Raw genomic sequence first — 26,632 nt, forward strand, 5'->3', positions numbered from 1 at the left:
ATTACAGCTGAATTAGATCAGAGCTGTGGGAAACAGCACCTCCTAAACACACACACACACACGCACGCACACACACACACACGCACACACTCAGTCACTCAGGGAGACCTCGGGGAAGATAGAGGAAGGCAGCTGGGCAGCCGCCAGTTTTTAACAAATGCTTGCTTATACCTCTTAGCTTCCTGGCATTGGTAAGGGTGGGTTTTGGGTGGGGAGGGACACCGAGGGGGAGGACGGGATTGTTGTGGGGGTGGTGTCAGTGGGGGGGAGGGTAGTCCAGTGGAGAAGTAAAGTCTGGCCTTGACTTTAAGGCTGTGATTGAGAAAATAATGAAAGGAAGAAACAAATAGGATGGAATCCAAAAAATGAGCAAGCAAACTGTCTACAACTTAATTTCCTTCCTTTTTTTCATATGCAAATGTCATTCCGTGTGACTGTTTCAGGGGAAGTGGTGGAGAGCCTCACTCTTTAACGGGCGAAAGCAAGTTGACAGTTTTCAGAACGCAGCTCGCCAGCATAAACCGTGGCTTTGTGGGGGTTGACTGTGAAACAGATCTTTATCAGCAGTATTTCCCATGGAGTTACTGCACTGGCAGAGAGGAACTGGCTTGCCTCTGTTTGTTACTTTTTTCCCTCCCTGGTGTGCCATTTCACTTCCACATCATTTCGTCTGGTTGCAGCTTTTAAAACCACCGAGTAGATACTCACACAGTCGTTCACCCATTTGAAGTCACTGTCTTGCAGCCTTGTAATTTGCTCATGAAGGGTTCAGAATATACCACAAACTAGTGGGACTGTGGACTCATAGGCACTGGGATACATTGAGATTGGATGTGATTTTAAAATTGCCTTTCAGCAGAAAGACCAAATGTGAAAATGAAATGTAAATGAAGCATTACACCATCGGTAAAATTAATACTGATGGGTAATTATTAGTAAACAAGTCACACTGAGCGGCACTATTTCTGAACCAGATCAGTTCAAGTGAAGAAAAGCTGATCAATGTTACTAATCTGATTGGGAGAAAGTTTGCATCTTAGCATTTATATGCTAAAATAATAGTAATTAATTATGAGTTTTATGTATTAATAACAGCAAACACCAAAATATAATAATTTAAAGATGTATACATAAATTTAGTCATTATTATTGTTGTTGTGCAGGCTAATTATACAACAATTTAGTGGTGTGTTGCTTAATATAAACAATAAAGTTTTTCTTAATGAAAGTAAGAAGACCAATAGAGAAACCCAATCACAAGATAACAACCTGTCTCTGAGCTGGATTTTGTATGGAATATGTACTAATTCAAAGTAGATACACAAAGAATAGCACTGTCAGAAGCAACAACCCTTAACCCAGCAGGCTCTATGGAGTTGGAAAGTGTACAGAGAGTGCTCAGTTTCTGTGAAGAGGCCTAGAGTTCAATCAGACTGGGTTGAAGTGAGTTTACCACCTGAGGAGATCCGAATGTCATAGCAGGGTTACAAGTGTACTGCACGTTTCATGTGTAATCATGTTTAATAAAGCTGAAATAATTTTAGTATTTAAGTTAAAGACCATGCCAAGACGATGAAAGCTCAGCAAATTTATGATTTCTTTTTTCAATATGTGTTTTAATTTATTCGGCTATAGAGACCCACTGTGAGTTAGTGTTTTCACTGAGTCACTAACAATGAAACATAGAACTAGTCCACTCCCTGTTTAACTATTAATAAAATAAATAAACAAAATAACTAATGAAAGAACTAGGCACGCTTTAAATCATTAATCATCACTTTTGAAGGGGATTCCAGCTGCAGAGATTAAACAGAGATTATTTACACCTGTCTTTCTGCTTACATATACACATCTCAAATATTTTTGATGAGACAAACTTGTTTCAAACATAGATTAATTTGCAATGTAATCACACTATATTAAAATATATAGTTCTTCACAGGTACTTGTCCAATAAAGTATCAAGACAGAGAATATAGTACAATAAAAAGCAAAACAACAGGATATATCAGTCAGTGTAGAAAAATACCACAGTGAAATCAAGTGATGTGCACAAACTGAAAATGCTGTTTAAAAGAAAAAAAAAAACATTTACAACTGCCATTGATTAAAAACAACAGTAGCCGAAGTGTGAAAAAAGTGTTTTGTTCAAGATTAAAATAGCCCATTAAAATATAGCCTCCATAATGGTAGAGCAAGGGTTCACCTGGCTACTTGGCGAGCTTTAGGTAAGATTATGTTTACCTCTGTCCTAAAAGAACAACACTGCACCCACTCAGAGAACAACTATAATCATTTTTGACATTTCAACCACCGATTGTAAAGTAAAGCCTGTAAACTTGAAGCCAAGTTTGGAAAAGCAGTTATTGGAAGTAGGCCACCGACACACAGACATTTTTACTAGGAAGAGGATCAGGGTGAAGGCATGCTGAGTCTGCAGAGGGATGTGTCTTGTTTGAAAAGTGTGGGCTGCAGAAGCCTGCATAGTGTGTCTTTCAGCAGTGACAGGCTTGTGACATTTGGAAGCTGTGTGTTGGCCAGCAGTTGTTCTCTGTAATCAAGACCCCTTCTGCACTTGTCTTCTACAACAGGTTAGCAACAGCTATAATCAATCACGCTCTGCATTTGGAAACAGTTGCTGCGCTGGAAGAGAGAGTGAGAGAAAGTGAGAAGCCCCCATGCAAAGCGTGTATAAACCCTCGGTATACTAAAACAAAAACGTATAACCAACCATATCGTTTCTCCAAGCAGTAAAGAGACGTTTAGAAATAAAGTGATGACAAAGGAGGAAAGATTAAATTCAGCCACATTTTGCAAATCTGTCTGATAAGTTCACACATTCACATGTCCGAAAATGTCATCAAAAGAAATGCCAACTTTTGAATAGGATCACATTTGGCTGCAGGGCAAAAGAAAATGTAACAAAAGGTATTCCTGTGTGTTTACAGCGTAAGTGCTTTCACCGTACGGGCATGATTTGTGAACAACGCACACAAAGCCAGACACAGACAAAAAGTACATTTTCCTTGGTGGATGTATATTTTCAATATAGGCCTCAACGTAACCCTGACATCCCAACTGAATCACATTGTGTGTGATACACTTGGGTAATTGCTTGATTCCAATTCCAACTGGCCCCATGCCTAAAAGTAGCAGTAATTCTGTAATATAAACACAACTTAGGTAACCTAAACTGGGGTGGGGGTGATCTTCTTTACTAGGGGAAGTCAGTGAGAGTTGGCTCTGAGCCATATATAGAACTTTATTTGTGCAATGTTTTCTACTTTGCTAAGAGAATAAGATGACAAGACTCAAAAGTATTTTCATATTACTCACAATGATTGTACTCTTTCTTATATAATCTAAGACCTGTAATCTAAGATATTTATTTAATATATGTGAGTTTAGTTTCTGAAGTAAGTATTTCATGCATCGTATAACCTTGTTTTTCCTAAATCGCGCTGGTGGACATTCCTGCAGTCAGCATGCCAATCGCACACTCCCTCAGAACTTGAGACATCTGTGGTATTGTTGTGGGACAAAACTGCACATTTTAGAGTGGCCTTATATTGTCCTCAGCAAAAGGTGCACCTGTGTAATGATATCTTCTTGATATGCCACACCTGTCAGGTGGATGGATTATCTTGTCAAAGGAGAAATGCTCACTAACAGGGATGTAAAGACATTTGTGCATAAAATATCAGAGAAATAAGCTTTTTAATTGACTGCATGGTTTCAGCCCATTGGGTGTCTTTGGTTGCCAGTGTTTTAGCTAGATAGAGAGATGGCAAAGACTTTTACTTTTACACTTTCCTTATTTCCTAACCTATTTCCCACTGATAGCTTGCAAAAATATATTTCTTGGGGAACACAGTAGTGAGCATCATTCTCTCAGCACATACTCAGCACATACCCTCATCAAACAATAAATGCAAAGGTCAAAGAATTTCTCAATACACTTGTGCTCTGTTTATAGTTACATGGGTAGGTACATACATACATGTATGAGAAAACTAAAATACCTATGCACAGAGACCCACAGGGAAACAGATCTGGGCTCTTGGTAGATTAAAGGCATCCCGGTCTGAAACATTCCCATTGTTGAGCCATCCTCACAGTGTGCCTAGTGCAAAATCTGTGCCCTGAAGGGATCAATTATATGGGATCACACAAACTGTGCCATTTCCCAGCCAGACAGTCTACATCAAGACTTTTCACACAACCTGCCTCCTGACCTCTCCTCATTACAGAGGTCATAGTGTTCCACCACTTGGGAGACTTGAAATATTCACAGAAGCCGTTCACAGCCATTTTGTCAAGTGAAACGTCAAACTTTGTATGTTGGTTCTGTATTGGGCTGCAAGCTGCTTTAGTCAACGGCTTCATGTGCAAGGACGTATGACATGTGGAGGTCTACGTATGCAGGACAATGTAATGCATGTAATTATGTAATTATGAGTTATTTAAGTCACTATTTAAGGCAATTTTTAAGTTTATGAGACAGAAAGACATCTTTATTACTTTGCATCCTGGTATTCTGCATACTGTCTTCCTTTTTGAGATTCCATTTCAGCTTTTGTACTAATCCCTGTTTCTATGTCAATCTTCCATCACAAATATTATATATTTTATTATTACTTTTATTTATTATTATTATTAGATTGGTCTTACTAAGACTTTTATTATTGGCATAGGGGTCATTGTATCATAAAGATATTAATTGCAGTAGTCAGATTTTTGTGATAGTTTACCCTGGTAAATGTATCATATACTTTTTGCCCTTTTAACATGGTTTTACTGTGGCTTGTCTATAGTTTTAAGGTAATTTCTATGGGCTTATTAGCCCTTCACTGTGGTTTACAGGACCATCCATTGTAGTAAACATTTATCATGGTATATAACATTCATAGGCACAGTGCATGCATGTTGAATAGGAAACCACTTCAAAACTATTATAAAATATATAATTATCAAAGTAATTGTGAAAGTGTCTGTAAAATCTTTAACTTGCTCTTCACCATCTGGATGTATGTGTCAGTGCTCACCAGTGCCTTGTAGGAAGTGGAGGTGACCCACTCCTTGCTTGGAAAATCATTCTGATGTGTAAAAAAGAGTGGAATGAAAAATTATTGTTTTTTCCAAATGAGGTTGATTCAGTCATTAAGTGCCCTACTATATGTATACACACATGAAAGTAATCTTAGTGTTGAACATGGCATAGGCCAGAGGTTGTGGCTTTTATGTTGTTTTAACAATGCTGAGAGGGACTGAGCAGTGGCCCGAAGGTCGTCTGAATTAAACTTGCTTTCGCTTTACCAGTGGAGATGAAAGGTTAACTGTCAATCAACAGCTTGGTAACTTGACAACAACAACCTAACCAAAATGATGGACTGCAGTCAACATCCTGACACAATCGTTCAGTTCAGATCTAACTTATGTCTAGTATTTTGATTTAGAGGGTATTTTAAGGTCTTCTGCTTTAACATAACCTGACTGAATTATTATTTGAACTTATATATATATACATACATTAATGTGTCTCTCCCTCTGTCCAGAGATCCCTGACTTTCCTGGATAATTTACAGTTGTTTTTCTGAACAGATCAAGTATTGTGTGCTTCCTCTGTCCTGGCCACCCACCAAGATATCTGCCAAGTCTGACACGACTTAACTTGTTTCCTAACTTCTCTACCAAAGCTTGGAAGATTAAGCTTCATAAACCCTGATATTAAAAGTAACTACAAAGCTGGAACTTCTTTATAAGATTCCTAAAACACAATGCCATATAATAGCCCTTCATGTCAGTCAAGCAACAGATATTGTGCACACATTTTGCCCTGTAGGGTAGGCTCAAAATGTCTTTGTTCACCTGACTACCCCGGGTACAATTACATTTATCCAAATGCAAGTTGTTATTAGGTTGATGTTAGGGCTGGTTCATGTTATGGTTTTTGTATAAGAGTTAGGTTCATGATAAATGTAACATGTTAAGAAAAAGCTAATACTCAACTATATTGAAATGCACTTAGTTAAAATCGAATGTGAATTATTGTTCATGTTCAGTCACCACAGGATAGTCAAATATATCACTTTCTTATAGCCCTCAGTGGGGTAGCTGTGATAAACTACACATCATTATAATATGGCAGCTAACCTGTTTTTATAACTGATTCTGTCTCGCTGTCAGTTTTACAAATGGGGTGAATCAAATTTTCATTCAATAAGGAGCACGATATTTTGTTCTGTTATGTTTATTTTTATTTTTTCAAATGAGAGAAAACTGTAGTCAGGGCTGCGCTATGGGTACCAAACATACAAATGGGAGAGTAGCAGTGGGGTACTTTATTTTGTGAGGCAAGATACAGTCCAATTTAAGTAAGCAGTTTTTCAGTAGACCAAAAAGATAAAGAGAAATCATGCAAATCATTTCACAAACCATGGCAGGGAAGAACACAGAAAATGCAAAACGGGAAAGGCACCCTTCACAAATTAAGTAGGTTACTATGATGTATCCTGGACATCAGCTTTTGCTAAGAGAAAAGGGATGGATTTCATAAACTGGTATGTAATAGTTTTGGACAGGAAAGAATAAAGGCATGATGAAGTTGGGAGAAAGGACCAAACAAGTGACTGGAACAACTGCCACAGGGCCTCTCTGCGACAGGGAACAATATATTTTCCCAGCACAATGAAAGGTGTCACACACATTTCAGAGGGCATTAGTATCTGCTTCCTCTCCCCTTAACTTAAACAAAGCTAACCTTCCTCCAAGCAGGAGTTCAGTACCAAGAGCTATTTATAAACAAAATCATCTCCCCCAGGTCCTCCTCCTTTTCGAGTTTCTAATTGTTAACTCATTGTTAGTCTGGGCAACATCTGTCTACACTCGTCAGAGACCTTCTTGTGTGTGATACTGTGCTGTCAGGTCGAAAAGGCTCTGGTTTGAGAGTTTGGGGGTGGCTGATTAATGGTGGACACATTCGTTTTCTGACACACATTGCTTGGCTTCTGAGTGAATGTCAGACTAGCTGTCACACATCTAAGATTATTTGATTGTTTTAATGGATATGTGGAACATAAGCAATCATTAACCAGAGGTGCTAATTTGACCCCTTTTCATGGTGACTTTTTGGGAACACATGGAAATCACAAAGGGTGATACAATATGGTTGAGCATTTATCCCCATTTTGTTTTTTTTATTCTAACAATGTCATGGCAAGTGCTTTATTTTCTTATGTGTTCAAATCTATTTACAATAAAGACCACTTTTGCTAGCCAAATCACCAAATTTCTCTTGTTCAGCTAACAATGTTATTAGAGAGAAGAAGAAAAAAACCTTGTGAGAAAATTGCTTACAAATCGAGTTACTCTATCTTGCCAGCAACCACAGCAAAGGATGGTAACTATTTAAAGCAAACAACATTATTCATTAACAGATTAAGTGACATTGTGTGCTTCTTACTTTATTCGCCATCATGACATAGTACTACTAATTTCAAGCTTCAACCCACTAAATATAGGTGCATTTTTGTTTTTTATTCATTATTAGTTTGCAAGTTTGATTGTCATAGATCTGCTTCCGTAGCTCTGACATCTCCCCCATATATACTTCTGCCTGGTTTAAACCGTGGGGTTGAATCTGAAATTTACATTTTGACTTTTGTGAGCATTCATTAAAATTGATTCTAGGACTGAAGACATTACCCAAACAGAAAACATATATATTCTATATATTTGTCAAATATTTAAAATACAAAATAAATATATAAACATTTATAATAAATGTGCACATTTCTCAATGTGTGTATAGCAATAACAATCAAACCAAACAAACAAAAAAGCAAAAACACCAAGGTTGTATGTATTCTGCAACATTGTGGAAATAACTTGGCTTCTTCTGTAATGTAGAAGGAAGGCCTTAAAATCAAAACAAGGAGCATCCCTCACATGAGCCTGTGTGCCGAGGAGTTCAAGCACGTTTTCTGAAGGAAGTGATGTCTTGTGTTAGGCCTTCACCTTCAAAAGATCGCCTGCAACAGCTAATTAGAACATGTGATGGGAATGAGGAACAAAACGACAAACAATAGCAGCGTGGGAACGCAGAGCAAACTTGAATTACAGCGGGCCTTCCTAAACAAAAAAGTCCCTGTCAACAATCAGGCACAAGCATGTGAAAAACAACACGGCCACAGAGTTACTTTGTCATGTTGACCAGGGACTGCTAGCAAAACGGTACGAGAGTTTCCCGTCATTCATAATTTCTAAAAAGAAAAAAAGAAAAAGGGGAGCTTCTTTTTGGTGTTGATGCATATTAGGCATGCTCTGTTTGGACTGATAAGAGCTTCAGGATCTCTGTGTAATAATAAAAGACCTAGTGGTGACCTTTGGTTGTCTGGAGGAGAAAGACTGAGGACGACTGGTCAGTCTGTGTTGCCTTTTTGTCTGTTATTGATGCACTTTCCCAAATTCAGAACTGTTATCTATTTATGCTAGATAGGTGCTCGACAGTGTAATACCTGAGGTATACTTTACTTACATGCCCCTGTGTGTGGTGGTCATTATATAAACCTAAAACTGAAATGCTGTACCCTAATCCAACTGCCTTTACAATGTCTGCTGCATTGAGTGGGAAAGACCATACTACAGTCATGGCACCTTCATACATAACCTTTAGAAAAACATACTACATTTTTAAATACAGAAAACTGAAGAAAATCAGTGTATAATCTTTGAATGCTTTTGTGTTTTGATATATTTGGTGTTCATTTCTGCACTATTACAAACTTAAAACAAATGTGTATATATACAGTATATATTCACACACACATATATACACAAATAAAGTGAGCTGAGCTATGCATACAGCTTTAACATGAAAACTGTGCACTGTGAAGCGATGAAACACAAATGGGGGCCCTAGGGAACACACTCCCTGGGGAGAGCGACAGTACGCAGAACAGGGCAGCTCAATGTGACTAGCATTCATGTCCGTGGTGGCTGTCAGGCATCCGCCATTAAATACGAATAAAAACAGTGCACAGACAAACAATGCAATTTGTTAGGAACGTGTGTCTTTGACTGCAATGCTACATTTCCGTGTGCGTGTGACCGTGAACACAGGTAAAGGATGGGCATGGCACAGTTTGTTCTCAGCTGCCCTTAATAAGTGGAACTGTGTGTCTGGCCTAATCGTTGCTGCTGACCCGTGCAGCTGACACCAGGCAATGAATAACACACTGTGCTAGGGCTTGTACTAATGACTTTTCTGTCTTGCAGGGAGAGGACTCAGCTGGAAAGCCCCAGGCTACTGCTGGTGTTCAGTTTGTGGTGCTGTCCCCTCTGCAGTTGTGTGTGAAGCAGCAGTACATATGAAGTCACTGCAGTATTATTATTTCAACAGTCTACACCAGCTCCCATTAAAACTCCATTGCACTGCAGGAGCACTTTGAATCCCTCTCCACATGCATCTAAACTATGAAACGTAACTTGTTTATAGCATATTCTTAGAAAAAAAAATGCAATACTGCTTTTATTTTACAGAAAAAGTTATAATGTGGCATATTATTTACAAATTGCATAAGTTTTCATATTATGGATAGCTCAACGTACATGCTTTTTTTTAAGTTTGTGTCTGTGTGTAAAATATAGAAGTCAACGATTCTTCTTAGAATAACCATTGATATTTAAATCCTCAGAAAAGAGGCTACACCTGCCAGATCAGTCTTAGATAAATGAAGAAGTTATAATTCAATTCCTGACATGTGCCAACAGACTGAACCTGAATAAAACGAAATAACTACGCCCCTACTATAACAGGTGTCAGCGCTTGCTCTAGGCAAACTCGCTTGCCATGTTATCTGAGGGTTTGAGACGCATTTGGCAGTGGTCGTAGACGGGAAGTCATATTTTGGATTCATTCTTCCATAGTGTTGGTCAGTGTTCAATAAACACTCGCCACAACGACCAGATCCTGCCTGCACTGCGCGCCGGAGCTGCAGAGCGACAGCAGTGGAGTCCGCACCCTATTGAAGCCCTCTTCGGGGTTTTGTTTCTGCGGATTAGATGTGGGGGTTGAATGCCCTCCAAAGACACTGAAAGGGGAACCCGCGTCGGCCCCTGTCAAATTATTTGGAGCCTCAACTGCAACCCTTTGCTGTTTAAACGCGCGGCGTGCTGGGGTGCGACTGCGGCGTGCACACGGGGGCTGTTTTAATTGCATGTGCAGTGCTTTATAAGCGCAGTGCTTCCTCCAGCGCCGTCGTCATCCCGTCCTCCTTGCCATGCACGCCGCCGCGCCGTGGGGTAAAGTGAACCGTGGTTTCGCCCGCCGGCACACTCACCCTCCCCCCCTCACCACCAACCCACCCACCTCCTCCTGTACACTGGAGTCTGTCGGATGAGTTAGTATTAGATTACAGGTTCACACGCTCACTCGCAGACCGCCCGTCGCCCCAACCAATTGCCCCATTCATCCAGCGCCGGAGCCGGCCGCCGCCTCTGATTGGCTGTCTGCGCCGGCGGAGCAGCTTTCCCACGGCCAGCGCGTGCTGACAGCCGGCCCCACGCAGGCGCGCGGCCAGCCCGCCCGGGGCGTGGGGGCGGGGCAACGCACGGCCAGCCGCTCGCTCATTGGTCTGCTGGGCGGAGTCTGCTGGGGGAGGCGTGGTCGAGGCGGGGGGCCGGCTCGGCATTGGGTAGCTTTCCGTCCGTCAAGACGCCGCGTCGTTTTGTATTGGCCGAGGGCGGTGGAAGGCCGACTTCTCCCCGCCCCCGCCCGCCCCTCCGCCGCTGCGCTGGTGTAGAAGTGATACCGTGGGAAATAATCTTGGCGTTTAAACTGGCGAGCTGCAGTGGCTTGTGACAGTCGTGCCGCGGCGAGCAACCTTCAGCAGGACTGGTTTTGTGCGTAGAGCGAGTGCCCCCGATTTGCGTGACCATGAAGAGGAACCACGATTACAGCTCCTCGGACAGCGAGCTGGACGAGAACATTGAGGTGGAGAAGGAGAGCGCGGACGAGACCGGGTGAGTCTGCCCGGGAGAACCTGCAGCTGCGCCGCGCTGCACAGAGCACGTCCGTGAGCCTGGCCGTGTGTGGCCATCCGAGGCCATCCGAGGGAACAGACCAGCATAAGCGAAACAGCTGGCAACTTCTCAGAATAGCATTCATCTTACTGTAGATTATTAAGGTGGCTCATAAATAACTTAATCATTGTGTCGTATATATGCACAGACACTTGTCCTGTTACTGTTGCAGCAGTGGATTTCGGTTGTCTAGTTGATCTACTGTCATTTAAGTTCAGTGTAATGAATAGGCTACTCTTACTCTACTTTGTGCATTATACATACAATTAATTATATTAAAGTATATATTCTATTGTGTAGTGTATTTATGTATTACCCCACAGCAGTATTAGTTCATGTTTGATCTAATCAACACGCGTTGTTATACAAGTAAAAAAACGTTAAAAATAACAAATAATGGCTTATTGATTCAGATGGAAGGGCTTTGCACCTTAATGGATTTCTTCCGATCCCTATTCAGAATATATGTGGTCTGGACAGCCTTGTTTGACGGCACTGCGTGTTCTTGTTTCAGGAACATGAGTTCTCCGCACGGCTCCATGTCTCCCTCCACGTCATCTCAAGTGCAGGCGAGGAAGCGCCGACGCGGAGTAAGTATTATCATTTTTTTGCAGTGAGCTCTGTTTTTAACATTTGAACATTTACTGTTTCTGCTATGCAGGTTTATCATTTCTAAATCCAAATGCATTGCCTAATTGTAGCCCTCATTGCCCCTGCAGATCATCGAGAAGCGCCGGCGCGATCGGATTAATAACAGCCTGTCTGAACTGAGAAGACTGGTGCCCAGTGCCTTTGAGAAGCAGGTACGGCAGGACATCGATACATATTATCTCAGACTCTGCAGACATTTATTTTTTACTGTTCATTCTGATTGAGACCATATTTGTTTTTTGGATAAAATGGGGGGCATGGTAACATTGATGCTCTGTCTTATACTTAGTGTTAGGAATAATTTAACATATTGTAGTTTTATAATTTATTGCATAATTGGTCAGTCATAGTTTTTTATAAAGCCAGTGTGCCTCAACTAAACTGTACAGTTTCAAGTTGACTAACTTAACCTTTTCTCCCTAAATTTAGGGCTCAGCCAAGCTTGAAAAGGCTGAGATTTTGCAGATGACAGTGGATCATTTAAAGATGCTTCATGCAGCTGGTGGAAAGGGTAGGTATTCAGTTACCACTGTTCCACATTCACCATTTATGTAATGTATTAGGGGGATGTAACAGTGATTATTGTTAGAACAGATATATACACTGTTATTCTCATATTTTAGGTTACTGTGTCAAGTATAACTTTTTGAAATCCTGGCCTACAGTGGAGATTAAGCCATTTAATTTGCCATGTTACAAAGATAGTATCCTTTGTAATTGTTTTGTGTACAAAGGCTGCAGATTTACTAAAATGATTCCTGTTTAAATGTAACTAGTTATTAATGACAGGTTTTACAGACTTAATCCTTATTAAAAAAATGAAAATGGTTTCTGTAGATGCAATAAGAGCTGAATTTGTTTTTGAGAGGGCAGTCACCCAGTTAGATAAAACAGAAGCTAGTTCCATGAGAACAGTCCAGATGGCTAATTTCCATATTATGCATATTATGAACTTTGGTTTTGACACACCCAGCCTGTTCTGGTCCTACTTGTTTTCTTAATCCGGTATCAGTGGGCAGTGCCCTAACCTCGGGGCCTCTCTCTCTCTCTGCAGGTTATTTCGATGCCCACGCCCTGGCCATGGATTACCGCAGCCTTGGTTTCCGGGAGTGCCTGGCTGAGACTGCCCGCTACCTGAGCATCATTGAGGGGCTGGACGGTGCTGACCCGCTGCGCATCCGCCTGGTCTCCCACCTCAACAGTTACGCCTCTCAGCGGGAGGCCCACACTGGACTCGGACACTTGCCTTGGGCCTCAGCTTTCGGGACGCCCCCCTCGCACCTCGCCCACCACCTCCTCCTCCAGCAGCAGCAGCAGTCGGCCTCCCGCAGGTCCAGCAGCCCTTCCTCCTCCACCTCCTCCTCCTCCTCCTCCTCTTCCGAAGCCCACGCTCCCAGCCGCTTGAGCTCCACTCCACACACAGAGGCTGGCCCTCTCAGAGTGCCCCCTAATGGCACCCTGGCACCTGGGCTCCCTGTGGGCGCCTCAGCCACCAAGCTGACCCCACCTCTCCTGTCCTCCCTCTCCTCCCTGTCAGCGTTCCCTTTCTCCTTCAGTGCCTTCCCCCTGCTCTCCCCCAGTGCCCTCAGCCCCTCAGCCCCCTCGGCCAGCATTGGAAAGCCCTACAGACCCTGGGGCACAGAAATAGGAGCTTTCTGAAAGCTGAATCCCCCTCCCCTTGAAGACTGAACGCACCAGCTGAGCTGGGCATCCCTGAACTTTACAGAAAACCGGCCCTATTTTTCATTTGTTTTTACGTTTTGTTGTCGTTCTTTTGTATGAAAACAATAACAGGTTTCAGAGCAGGTTAAGATGAAGAGGCATCATATCTGCTTTTTTGTGTGCATTTTCCCATCTCCTCCCTCTTCCCAGTGATGGTCCTCCTGATTGTTAGGCTGATACCAAGTCACTTCAGCGTGAAACTCCTTTTTTCTGTATTCGGCAGAGTATTGTTGTGGTGCTCTGCCCATCTACTGAAGGGAGGGGTGTTAAGCTATGCATTTGCATGACAATTTCTGCAGGTGACTCCATTAGGGATACAGACATTATCTCAATCCAATGTCTGACAAGGCTTTCCTGGAACAGTGAAACATAGTGTATGTGACAATGTCACCCACAGCTTCTCAAATCGCACATTTTGGAAAACTTAATACATTGGCAATAAATACCTTGAAAAGGGCATCCAAAAGCCAGGATGATTACTGTCTCAACTGATCATTTTCAAAAGGGAATAAAACAATCTTTAATGGTAATTTGTGGTTTGTGTCAACCTCTAGCCAGCCTGGAGTGCCATAATTGCATTTTAATAACCTGTTTATATGCCTGGGAACCACAGTGAAAGACATTTGTTTGTGGTTTTCTCAAGAATTTCCCTGTAAAGAGTCAAGAAGCTGCTTAAAATAATTCAGTGCAATTCTCCACTGCTGGTCAACTGACTGACAGGATGTGAATATCCCTCGATCAGATTTAGCTTCAATCTATTGTTGTCTTCACTAACAGTTCTAACTGTCTGTACATGTAGTGTCATGCCACCTTCATTTGTGCTACTACAGCAAATGTTTTTCTCAAAAGAAAATGTTTTTCTAAAAAGAACAAAGTTTAATTCTAGAATTCTAAAAATGTACAGGTCTGAGACTTGTTGATTTTCACTTTTTTTTTACATCTATTTATACCTATAATGATAATATTTCATAGACAAAATACATTTTGAAAACACATGTAAACCATCCATTTCAGTTTGTATATTTTTGAGCCCCACACGTATTCATCTCTTTACTGAACATAAGGAACATTCAAAGAACAGATTGATGTACTTTTGCTTTTCTGAAGTGTTGCATAGCCATCATACTATCCAGACTTTTAAGCCAAATCACTCAGTGGTTTAAACATCTAAGTTATATCGTGTATATAAAAGAGGTGCTTGTTTTCCTAGTAGAATAAAATGAGTAATATATCAGTCGCAGTTTTGAGACCTAACCCCTCTATTTTCCTATATGAGTGGCATGTTAGTGATGTGCTTTAGAGACAATACTGCTGCCCCAAGGCAATACACATCTACTGTTTCATATGGGTATTTGTATTTTTGTGTTCTTGGAATAAACTTTTTTTATTATTATAAAAAAATACGATACATATTTACATTTGTAAAATATATTTTGTATATTGTAATTGTGAATAAAGCGTTGACAAATCAGATTTCTCAGCTTTACTTTTCCGAGATGATTAGAGATCAGATTAGGTGTAGTACAGGGGTGATTTTCCCACAGGGTTTGGCATGGTACTGTATTTGATCCTTGTGTACTGATCTGTCTTCTCAATAAATAAGCTGTGTGTGATAGCCTTGTATTCTGTCCTATTATCGATGACTCATTCTGAGCTTGATCAGATCCCCTGTTATTAAACATGAATTAATGTTATACCCATTTTAAATGACAAAAACAAATATAAACCCAAGACAAGCTGCCTCTTACTCTGTCTAGCCTCTACCCTGTCTTCCCCATCTTCCCCATCTTCCCCTGCTACCCTCTTAAATCTTTGGACGAAACTCAAAGCTCCAATTGATTGCCAATGCTCATGCCCAACAAAGACAGTTTGCAATCCCCCCCCCAATTGATAAACAACAATTCATATATACACCAACAAATACATGTTGCAGTATTCTAATTTGAGCATTACTTTAGCTAGTTTCATATGGAAAACTACCATAAACATAGTGTGGAGGTACATGTCTTATAAACAAGTCTCACTTTCCCCACTGTTGACCAATGTTTGAATTTTAGGAAGCAGGAGCTACAGTGCAGAGGACACCTTTATTATGACTATATAGCAAAAACGGAAAGCCTGACTCAAAGCCAGGGCTTAAATATAACCACTTAGCCCCATAGCTGTTCTTCTGCATGTCCAGGAAACGATTAACAACAAGGGGATATCCTGGACAATGCGTAACCAGCCCTTAGGTTGAATCCTGGTTTGCTGTGGGAATGCTGTTGCACTAGTAGAGTGGCTCAGAGCCAGAAGGCATAACTGTGTGACTGCGCTGTCAACTCTGAGGGGAGACAGGCTCAAAGCAGACCCACGTTTTCTCATTCTATCATTTTATTTTCATTGTGGAAATTTATGTTCCACAATAAAATAAGCTACCAGTGCCTTCCAGGCTAGTCTGCATTGTACCCATTGCCTTTGAAGAGACGAGCGGAGGGTCGTTTGTCAAGCTTTATGCCATTTCATCTCACATCTGAGCTCTGCGGACTGCTGCTTGGTCATTCAAAGGGACAGGGAGGCCGGAAACAAAGGGCATGACTGATAAGGCTTTGTAGACCGGCTAAGAATGATAAAAGGAGATCCATTCTTTTCTATTCAGGTGTTATGCACGGTGTGATTTACTTTTCTGCTGAAGATATCAGACTCTCCCTGGTCCTGCGATTAAATACTGAAATTATATTGCATGGCTAGGCTGTGACACATTTAATTAAGAAATCAAACAAATTAAATATTAAACATTTTTAAAGCTATCAAAAATGTATTAATCCAGTAGAAGAACCCACCGTTCAATCAGTAAGAAAGAAAATAGCCAATCACACAGCCCCACCTGCTGGTAAGTTGTGGTATTTGTTATCTAGCTCTGCTAAATTAATCACTTTCTCCTTGTGTTGTCAGTTGGTTCTACAAATACGACACTATAAAGCACTTTAGTCTTATTTTTTTTTTTAACCTAAAACAGTGCTATTCGACTAATTTTCCCCAAGTTATTTAATAGAATTGTCTAACAAATGTTCACAGTGAAATATAGATTATGCTCATATTTATTCGGAAGAATTCATAGCTTCATAAAAGCTTTTCTACAATTACATTTTAATAATTAGCATTACACTATGACATTTTTTCAGAATGATGTGTGGCTGTACAGGAAGTGTGTTTACTGCACCCTTTGTTGTGGAATAATTTGGCATGTTCCAGTCATGTGAGAATGTGAGGGGCAGGAATGGTTCCGTGTTGCGTGTCTAACGCGAGCCTGGCGGTTGTAGGCTACACAATGAATACAAAAACACCCCTTTCCGTTCACAGAACCCCAAACCTTTATTCACCACAGCTTGCTCACAAAGATATATGGGGAAATAACACAAGAAGCAAGAAGATGCAGGCAGACAGAAATCTTCCAAGAACCGCAACAAATCCAAGAGAGAGTTAAGTGTGTTACAGATGTAATGGCTGGCATACATTCTCCATCTGGTTTCAAAAGGGCAAAAGCAACAACACATCTGGTCAGTCCCCCACCCCACCCGACCCCACCCCATAAACACACACAAACACGCACACGCACACACGCACAGTTAAAGGGGAGCTGCGGGAGATTGCACTGCTAACTTTTCATGTATCATGTCTGTACTTTTGCAGCTCAATATTCTTTCAGATGCATGTTTGGATGTGGGAAACCCTAAAGTGTACATACACTTCCTTCGCTTTCATTACATTCCTCTTGGTGTATCCCTGTTTTGTTGTAATTAACACTGCTAGTATATTCACAGAGGGTCTGCCTTCATAGAGGTTGCTAGCATCTCTTTGGCCTTTGTTACTCTCCAGCATCTTTTATCACACCATCGTTTTCTGCTTTTGAATTCACACAGGGCACCGTTTTGTTAAATCGCAAGAAAGGTTTTAAGCACAGACAAGAGTGGAGGGCAAGGTTATCTGACAGAGTGAGAAATCTCCACATCAACAACCTATTCTACTCAAGCAAATCCTTGTGTCTAAAGTGAGCAATGGATTGATAATTTCCATCACAGTGACAACCTGAAAGGTCAAAAGAGGCACATACAACCAATTTCTTCTAAAAGGTGGGACACAACTATCTGTTGTACACAGTGATGTATTGACTAGTGTTTCCTTTCCTTATAATTTATTTCATACATTTACTTTTTACCTCTTCTTGAAATTGGATAAAATGGCAGAAAGGTTTTAAATAAGCCCTATTCCATTCCAACACTGTATCTCCCACACACGTCCAATTCCAAAAGGTAAGTATAGTTAAGAGGGGCCCCCATTGCCACAGAAATCGGAGAGTAAACCTAAAATAGTCACATTTGCTCTGCTTACTCTTTGTAAATTCATTTCTTCTAATCGGACACTTTTGTTTCCAGATTATTTGCAGTTTGGACAATACTGCTCAAAAGGGAAAACAGCAACACAGAGAGACCATTGAAAAAGCCAGCTGTGTGACATCGCAAACAGTAATTCCAACATTTGACTACTCTCCCGGATTTCTATTAATGCACATTTCCTAACCAAAAATGTCTCACATTATACACTGATGTCTTCAAAAACAGGACTGAAATGCATTCCCTAAAAGCAAAAGACAACAGTGGTCTTTAGCTCACACAAGAAGTCAATATAGAGGGTGGGGGGTTGCTGATAGTGTCAGCTGGAGAAGGGTGGGGTGGGGTCAGGTTTTAAGAGTAAGTCAGCTAATTAACCTCTCTCTATTGTGACTGGAGGGCAATAAACTCCCATGCTGTGCACCATTCTTTGAGTCGACACAGATACAGAGATAATCAGAGGACCAGACATCGGAAAGTCAGCAAAACTGGCAACTCACAACATCAAAGCCTGTTACAGTACATGTCAGTTTCAAATAAAATCATACTAATAAAAATAAATGCATACATACTTACATACATACATACATACATACATACATACGTACGTAAAAGAAAAAATAGACAATTGGACATCGCGATACTCTTGTTTTTTTGTTTTTTTTGTTTTTTTGTTTATACATATATAACAAAAAAAGGTATTTACAAAACAAGATCCATGTTCACTTTTTGTTCTACATCAAGCAAATCATTCGTCTGAAAGGAGTGCGTCACTTTTGATTATGCTGATAGTGTTGGAGCAGCGTCTCTTACCCTCTGGACGCCGGAGGCTCGTTGTCTTTGCAGTTCTAGCTGGGGAATGAGGTGAAGAATGGCGCCGTGCCTGTCTCATGCCGAGAGCTCTTCCCGCAGCTCTTTGTTCCTGCGCACCACGGCAGCGTGCCTCTCCTGGTAAGAGCACAGGCAGCGGTGAGACACCACAACATGCTCTGCTACCCTTAAAAGACTAGTGACTGCTAACACAATGGCTCAATATATCAACACAGTAAATGCTACAGTAAAAGGCAGCAAGGACAGAAACTTTTTTTTTTTTTTTTTTTATGTGGAACAAATATCACATTTTTGGTTTCTTTGTTTTAAAGAAAAAACACCAACAATAAACAGTTCTGTAGCTGGGTCACTGTTTTTATTAGAGCAGAATTAATTGTCACTATGTGCATCTGAAAGAGTGTGAACTATAAAGTGTTAACCACACCCAAAAAAGATGAGACTTTCATGAACTTAACTTAACTTAGGTTTTTAGACTGTATTGCCCAATACATTATGTATTGTGTGTGTTGTTTCAATTGCAGCTTCAGGATTGTTAAACTGAGACTGAGGAGATTTGGGGGTAAATGTGCATCTTTCACAAACCCCATGAATGAACACTTACACTTCTTTACAATTTTTCAATTCCTTAGAGAGGGGTGGAAATGACAGTTTTTATAGCAAACAAACAGAAACCCAGGATTGTATGTAGTTTATATCTACTTTAGCAAGGATGGAGAATGTAAAGTGTAGTCCAGAGGGGCTAATTGGAGGAGAAAGGACTATATTTGCCAGAATACCATGGGTTGGCATTTTGAACAGTCAACTGCAAAGCTGTGTTTAATGAGGCCCAATGTGGTACTTCACTGGTGGGGAAAAAGTACTAAGGGCACATCCTGCACTAGTAGTGGTGAAATGAAAGTGTTGTCTCTCACAAAAAGGTGACATGATGTAGTCACCATTCGTCTTGTGTACGAATCGGCTGAGCTAGTGCAGCAAAAAGAGACTTAATTAGATCATGGAAAAATATGATATTGAAATTAAACAAAAATATTCTGTGACTTCACTGTTTCTGATTCCCCTTAGTCACATAAGTGCAGCAATACAGAATCTAATTTACTACAAAGCCTTGTTGTTGAATTAAATCCTTCTATCATCTACTAAAGTTTATGATGGGCTATTTACAGTCCGCTGTAATAAAAAAAGATTGAGCCAAGAGATAAGAACATCAGCTAAAAAACTAGGGTCCTGAAAACAATTAGGAGAGGTCACAAAGTTCCGACATCCTAATGTTTCTCAGAAAATATCAAAGATTCACCTTTGTCTGATCTGAGCAAATTCCCACTGGACAAAGTAGTCAAAATGTTGCTTAAATAATGGCCACTGCATTATAATGATTAGCATATCAGCATTATTATCAATAAAGTATTATTACTATGAAACTAACCCTAACTTCTTTAGTGTATTGTCTCAGATGGTGTTAGGATGGTGCTGATAATAGGCGGGCCAAGGTGCTAACCGTAGTGTAGTGTTTCTGAATACACAAACCCCTATTGACTTTCTATTGAAAAAAGCGTGTATAAGCACTACAAATCCAAGCCCAAGCCTCCATACCTTCTCCTGCAGGCGTTCCAGCAGGGCAGCTAGGTAGGCCTCACGGTTCTCCTTAATCTGCTCCATCTTCATTGTCAGCTTCTCCTCAGCCATCTTGCTGAAGTTGCTGTTCTCCTCCATGGCTTTCAGCAGGACATCTCGCTCATGCTCTCTCTTCTCAGCCAGAGCTTTGAGGATCTGGGCTTCCTGGGACTGGGGAGGAGAAGAAGCCATGGAACAGCTTCACCCAAACTCTCTAGTCTCCAATAGTTTTAGGTGGACATCCAAAAATCTTTTTTGGGAAATGAGCCGACAGCTTGGGTGAATACCCCTTGAGCCAACCTTTCCACAAATGCTCAAAAGGGTCCTGAAATGATTTGTTCAACTGAGCAGAAAAACGCATACATTGTATTCAAAGGATTAACCTAATCCAGACATAATGCCCTGGTAACAAAGTCCTTCAGGGACAAAACAAGTATAAATAAAGGGAAAGCATGGCTCACTAAATTATTTAAATAATCCCCAAGAATAGCCAATTTGACTATCCTGTTAACTTGAATCTGACAGTTAAAGATCCACAGAAGGATGAAGAAATGTTATAACAGTAACAGTGCAGTGAAACATTTAGACATCGGAAATCCTTCTATGCCTCCGTCTGGCTGCTTTATTACCCTGCATGGCTAACAACTCCCTGTCATTCTGCTTTTGTGTCTTTACTGACTCCAGTATTACTCCTTATCCCAATATACTTCCACAGGAATAATGAATAATATTATTAATAATTTCCTAATTGATGGTATCCTGGATATTTGTTCTGCATGTGATCAGTGGGTTGACCCGCGTCTCTCTGACACCTACTCTTCTCCTGTCCTCTGCCGCTTCCAGCTTCTTCTGGATGTCCTCCAGGGAGACATCCCTCTTCTTGGTGGCTGCGAGGGAGTGGGCCACATCGGACACTGGAGAGGGCGGCTTCAGGATCACTTCGAATGCCTGGCCGGAAGCTCGCTTGTTAATCGGTTTGACCTCCATGTCTGCCAAAGGAGCGAGTAATTTTAACACATCAGCATGCAGTAAAGTTCCACAGGCACACATTCCCATAATTCTATAGGTGATGAAGATTAAAATAATGCTGATTCATTTTATTTCATGTAAAACCTTTCATTCAAAGTGCAAAGTATACACAAACACAAATAAAAGTTAAAAGACAAATAAACAATACCAATCAAACAAGACATCTGTTGCAATTATTAAAAGTAACAGAAACTGTTACTCATCAAAAGTATCATTATGAAGCTCAGGGAGACGAGATTAAACTATCAATGAAAACGTATTTTCAACCCACTAGAGAAACCTCAATGCCCATTGGCTCATGAACACTACAATGTTTCAGCCTACGTGTAAATATTTATTTTTGCAAGTATTTTTTGTCAAACAATCCATTATGTATTAACAAAATACAAATACAGGTGGCTAATGTTAAACAAAAATGTAAAACCAAAAACCAATAACATTTAATATTAATACTTTTTCCAGTTTTTTGTTTTCAGTTTCCATTCTTGGCATGTCTGGAATTTGCTGTGACTATTTCATTAATTTGACAAGTCAAGCAATTTCCTGTTGTTGAAAAATACTGCTTTATTATCTTATGAAACATAATTTAATGATCAAATACAGATAAGCAGAAACTGTAGTGTATATATAAGCTAAGTCTCCCATCTTTAACAATTGCATTTAAGCAAATTGTGAATTGTGCATTGCCTCACAGCAACATTTACTCAATCTCTTTGAGAAGTATAAAAAACAGTTTGCAGTTTGTCTTTATAAATATACAGGAGTATACATACCCTTACCTTCAAATTCACAGATCAGGTTTTTGCGAGGCTCCGGATAAAAACAGGAGCATATGAGGGAGAGCATGGACAGCTCCTTCATCTTCTCTTTGTACGCTGCAGACAAAAACACCAGCATTGTTAAGACATTTACACATTAAATGAAGAACCAGATCCATTAATAATCAACACTTTTTCTCTCTCTAGTTCTTTCCTGCTCTCTTCTGTCCTTTCCCTTTTTTATATATTTTTTTAAACTATTATAACAACTACAATTATTATTAATGTGTTTTTGGGTTATACATCTCTGTTGTATGTTGTTTTGTCGCAAACCGTTTATTTTGTGAAAACCAATAAACAAAGCTAAAAAAAAAAAAAAAAAATGTAATCCTGAAAATAAATGAATTTCCATTTTTAATAAACTCCTGACTACTGCATGTGCAGCTAGCCTGATTTGATAAACAGTTGTTTGCATTTGATTAGGATCATTTCTGAGCTCACGTCTTTGTCTCGTAGTTGCAATATAATGTGAAAGCAGTAATTGTTCTTTAACGACCTCTACTGTACTGAGGCATGCAGTCATTAAGTGCTTACTTTCACAGACTGACACACATATATGATCATGAGTCCAGGATATTAATTCTCAGCAAATGCCTTGAGGGTTCCTATAATTAATTGATTGCAAAGAGATGAATGATTGTAGCACAGAAGGCATTTTTTTCAATACCGATATATTAAATCGGAAATTCAGGTCTGCACTCCTGTATCCATACACTTCATGGCTCTTGCACATGTTATCAGAGCTGGTGAGATTCTGTTGGAGAATATGCTTACTCTGTCACATGGTTGTTTTTTTAATGAGGATGTGGATGGTGAACTTGCAAGCCGCTGAGTAGGAAGGTGTACAGGCCTGCTAGCTCCTGTCTCAGCCCCCTCATGCAAATGCAGTACACAACACCTGACTTTACACATGGGAGCGGATTTCAAATTGATCTTGTGATTTTCAGCTTTGAGATCAATTAGATGCTGGAGAGTTTATGACATAGGGGATATGGGCAAGGGTATAGATTAATATGGGATAACTGAGTCAAGTTGCTGCTGCAAACATCCAAACGTATGGCCTCCCATGCAACTGGACATTGATGATACGAGAGACCACATACTGAAGTGAAAGTCGGGTGACACATTCATTATCTTTCACCGGCACTGCCCCGTTTAAATATGACCTTCATTAAACCAAGGTTTAATATCTACAGAAGACTGCTAATTTATTCATATTCAGAAAAGCAGTAATCCTCTTTGCTCTGACACACCCAGTAACATCCGAGATTGCAGTGCCTCCACCCTGCCTGGGGTAATATTAAATCTTCGTGTGCAAGATACTTGATGCCAACCAGTTTGTCCATATCGCTTTTTCAGGAGTATAAAAATGCCTCATCAAGACAAATGAATCCCAATTCATCGTTTCACCCTTAACACAGTCTATGATATTAGCAGACTAAGTAGGCCTGCTTTGCTCATTATGTGGAGCACTGGGCAGTTAAATATGGGAGTAGCGTGGGAGTGGGGGTCTGCTGTAATAAACCTTTCTGCCAAGCAAGCAAATGCAAACTCTTCTTTAGCAGGAGCTGGGTTTGCAAGAGAACCCCCTCCCCCGATCAACAAACCCAATCGCACCAAGGTAACAGAGTCCCAATCAGAGCAGCCTGCAGTGATCTGTCGGCAGCCGCCTACAGATTGTCAATACTGATTAGCAGGCTGCTGCAGAGGCCACTGTACAGCTGTCCCCCTGCTGCAGGGCTGGCCTGGCTCCCACACCGCACTGTCTGTCTGTGTCTGCAGCCCACAGCAGCTCCACAGACACCACACCACAGACACACTGCTGCCTGGGCTAGTCTCCCACCCCGCACACACATGCTGCCCTGCAATCTGGCCCTTCCCCTTGACTCTCTACCTATGTGCGATTTAGCCCAGCAAGTAGGAGTCTGAATCATCACTGGGGGGCCTGTAAGAAACCTGCCTGACAGGAAAAGTGCTCCATTCCCAATAGGACATCAATACAATCTGACTAAATTAAGAATGATTTATTAACATGGTCCATGAGTAGATTATATAGTATGCACAGAGTCACTCCGTCTATTGATCTACCTGCTTTGTCTGTCTGGCGCTGGGTGTCCGATGGTGTGCTAGTCTGTGTTGAGCTATCTGTGTGTCTGTCAATATATTTTGCTACTTTTGTCTCTGTGTCTGCCTTTTTGGTTGACCGTTATCGTGCCAGTTTATATGTCTAGCCAACTGCCGCTCCCTGTCTACAGCAGATTGACAGGAAAGATAGACTAGGAGTAGAAAAACAAAGTTTCTTACCGTAAAATGACTTAAGAAATCCTCATGTAAGCATTTTCACACATGATCGATTGGTGTATCATCATTTATGAGCATATAAATCTACTGCAATACACATGAACATGCCAGCTATACTTTGAAGTAAATTGTATAAGTTAAATAAAGCCCCACCTCTTTCTCTGTCTCTCTCTATATATTATAAATACATATGGAAGCAAATTATTTTATATTAATTATAATATATGCCCTGTTAATAATAATAATAATAATACCATGGGCAAGGCCTTTATAACAAATTTATATATATATATATATATATATATATATATATATACACACACACACACACACACACATATACAGATAGATAGATAGATAGATAGATAGATAGATATAATTTTTATACTTTATTTTGTGACACTGCAGCAAAAGAAAAAGCATACTGAAAAAACATGTCATAAATAAGTAAATCGTATATGATCTGGTACTCGGTTATTGTCAGCTACCGGAGATGCGTCTTTTAATAGATTCAACCTATTTCAGATCAGTTGGTTACACTTCTTGCTATCGTTATTGGGAATAATTGTTATAAACCAGTGCAGAAAACCCCCCTGGTAGGTGTGTGAATTACAGTTACCTTCAATGGCCAACCGAGACTATGTTAGAGGCTCACAAAGGAAGCATTCATCGTCGGCGCATTGGTAGTCAGGGGGTATGTAAACGAGCCCCTTCAATAGGTCTCATCTAATTGCACATATTTTGTCTTCAACCACAATATACCGTAACGCCAATCAGCAAATTTCGGTTAATTGCGTTAACTGTATCGCATTCTCCCGATGACATTTCACTATAAAAAAAGACAGGGGTGAGGGGGGGTCCATCGTGTTTAAATAACTAAGAGAAAAATAACAATATCTGACATTTAGCTACAGCTCACAGATCAAATATGGTATTAAATGCAATTGTATAGCGTAGCTGCGTGTAAGGATGCATAGGCTTTGATGTGCATCCCAATCCTTGGAAAATGTCTCGAAACCATGAAGAGCCCGGCTTGGGTGGGGTCTCTCTGCATTATGCTGGAGAAGCATGTACGACTCTACTATTGCAGGTGCGGCGTTATATATAAATATATATATATTCACACACACAAAAACGATTGTTTCTTATTTCCCGAGCCTTTCACCTGTCAAGAAAGTCACGGATGCACGCCAATTTTGCATACAAAGCCTGAGCAATTCCTACATGTCATTGTTTTTGCGGCTTCATCTTATAATACATCCAAAAACGTGTCGTTTCCAGCTAAGCACCAGCCTGGCATCACAGCAGAGCATTGTGCCATTCCGGCCTGATAAAGAATGGAAACCACATAAAAGACACAAAAATGAATGAGACTCCTCCATGAAGAGTGCACAAAAGCCTTGCAATTAAGAACATTTTGCAATTTTCTGTCGTCGTCCCCCACCCTGTCTTTCTTATTCGGATGAGACGGATATTGACCTCTCCCCTGCAAGAGGAGAGGTCTTTTGTGTCGAGGGTGTAATTGCCACACCTGTGTCAGATCTCAGAAGACTCAAAATATAGAAAAATGCATCCTGGCTGGCACACACAGAGCCAGGCTTGTCCTTACCCATTGCAGTTTTGGCCATAGTGGATGGTGCAGTAGCTCGGAGCAGCGGGGACGGCAGTGCAGTTGCAGTCGGCGGCAGAGCAGGACTGAGTAAGGACTGAGTAAGGACTGAGTCAGCAGATCAGGCTCCGCGGGGCCGCGGCACAGGCAGGAGCGCGCGCCTGCGCCTGCGCACATTGCCCCCCCCCCCCCGCGCGCGCGCCCTGATAGGGCGCGCGCGCGGGGGGGGGGGGGCAATGTGCGCAGGCGCAGGCCGTTGCACAGGTGCAAGTGTCACTAGCAAGAATTCACCAGTGATGAAGCTTTTGAAATTACCCTGGTCATGGGTGCCCACTGTCCTGCTGTATTCTCATCCAAATAATGTCAATTAATTAATTGAAACCTTAATTGAATTTAATGCTTCATTGCACTTGTAGAACTGTTAACTCACAGAAAGTTGCAGAATATGGGGCCTTATCGATGTTAATATTTAACTTGACCTCTCTAATGGTTTAAGTTCATGAATAAGTTCTAGGATCTAGCAGGCTTCCCAGGACCAGGGTTGGGTACCACTGCTCTATGCTTAAATGTGCCACCGGATATTTCCAGCAGAGGACGCTCTAGCTTCA

At 40.9% G+C, this 26,632-nt stretch overlaps 2 protein-coding genes across 3 annotated transcripts; one reads left to right on the forward strand and one right to left on the reverse strand.

Annotated features, from left to right (window-relative positions):
- Nucleotides 1-10,811: 10,811 nt before the first annotated feature.
- Nucleotides 10,812-15,070, forward strand: hey1 (hes-related family bHLH transcription factor with YRPW motif 1). Its single transcript, XM_066715900.1, has 5 exons — nucleotides 10,812-11,022; nucleotides 11,597-11,672; nucleotides 11,802-11,885; nucleotides 12,163-12,244; nucleotides 12,788-15,070. The coding sequence occupies exons 1-5, from the start codon at nucleotides 10,937-10,939 to the stop codon at nucleotides 13,390-13,392; spliced, it is 933 nt and encodes a 310-aa protein (XP_066571997.1). The 5' UTR covers nucleotides 10,812-10,936; the 3' UTR covers nucleotides 13,393-15,070.
- Nucleotides 15,071-16,784: 1,714 nt separating this feature from the next.
- Nucleotides 16,785-26,167, reverse strand: stmn2b (stathmin 2b). 2 transcript variants are annotated; one of them, XM_066715901.1, is made up of 5 exons: nucleotides 26,025-26,167; nucleotides 22,070-22,171; nucleotides 21,084-21,256; nucleotides 20,247-20,438; nucleotides 16,785-18,773 (listed from the first exon to the last, which is right to left on the reverse strand). In XM_066715901.1, exons 1-5 carry the CDS (start codon nucleotides 26,041-26,043, stop codon nucleotides 18,714-18,716), a joined length of 546 nt encoding a protein of 181 aa, XP_066571998.1. In that variant the 5' UTR covers nucleotides 26,044-26,167; the 3' UTR covers nucleotides 16,785-18,713. The 2 variants fall into 2 exon arrangements, with proteins under 2 accessions (XP_066571998.1, XP_066571999.1); XM_066715902.1 differs by having other exon boundaries at nucleotides 22,076-22,171; nucleotides 26,025-26,163.
- Nucleotides 26,168-26,632: the final 465 nt, after the last annotated feature.

This window comes from Amia ocellicauda, chromosome 10, assembly GCF_036373705.1.
Source record: "Amia ocellicauda isolate fAmiCal2 chromosome 10, fAmiCal2.hap1, whole genome shotgun sequence".
NCBI classification, from domain to species: domain Eukaryota; kingdom Metazoa; phylum Chordata; class Actinopteri; order Amiiformes; family Amiidae; genus Amia; species Amia ocellicauda.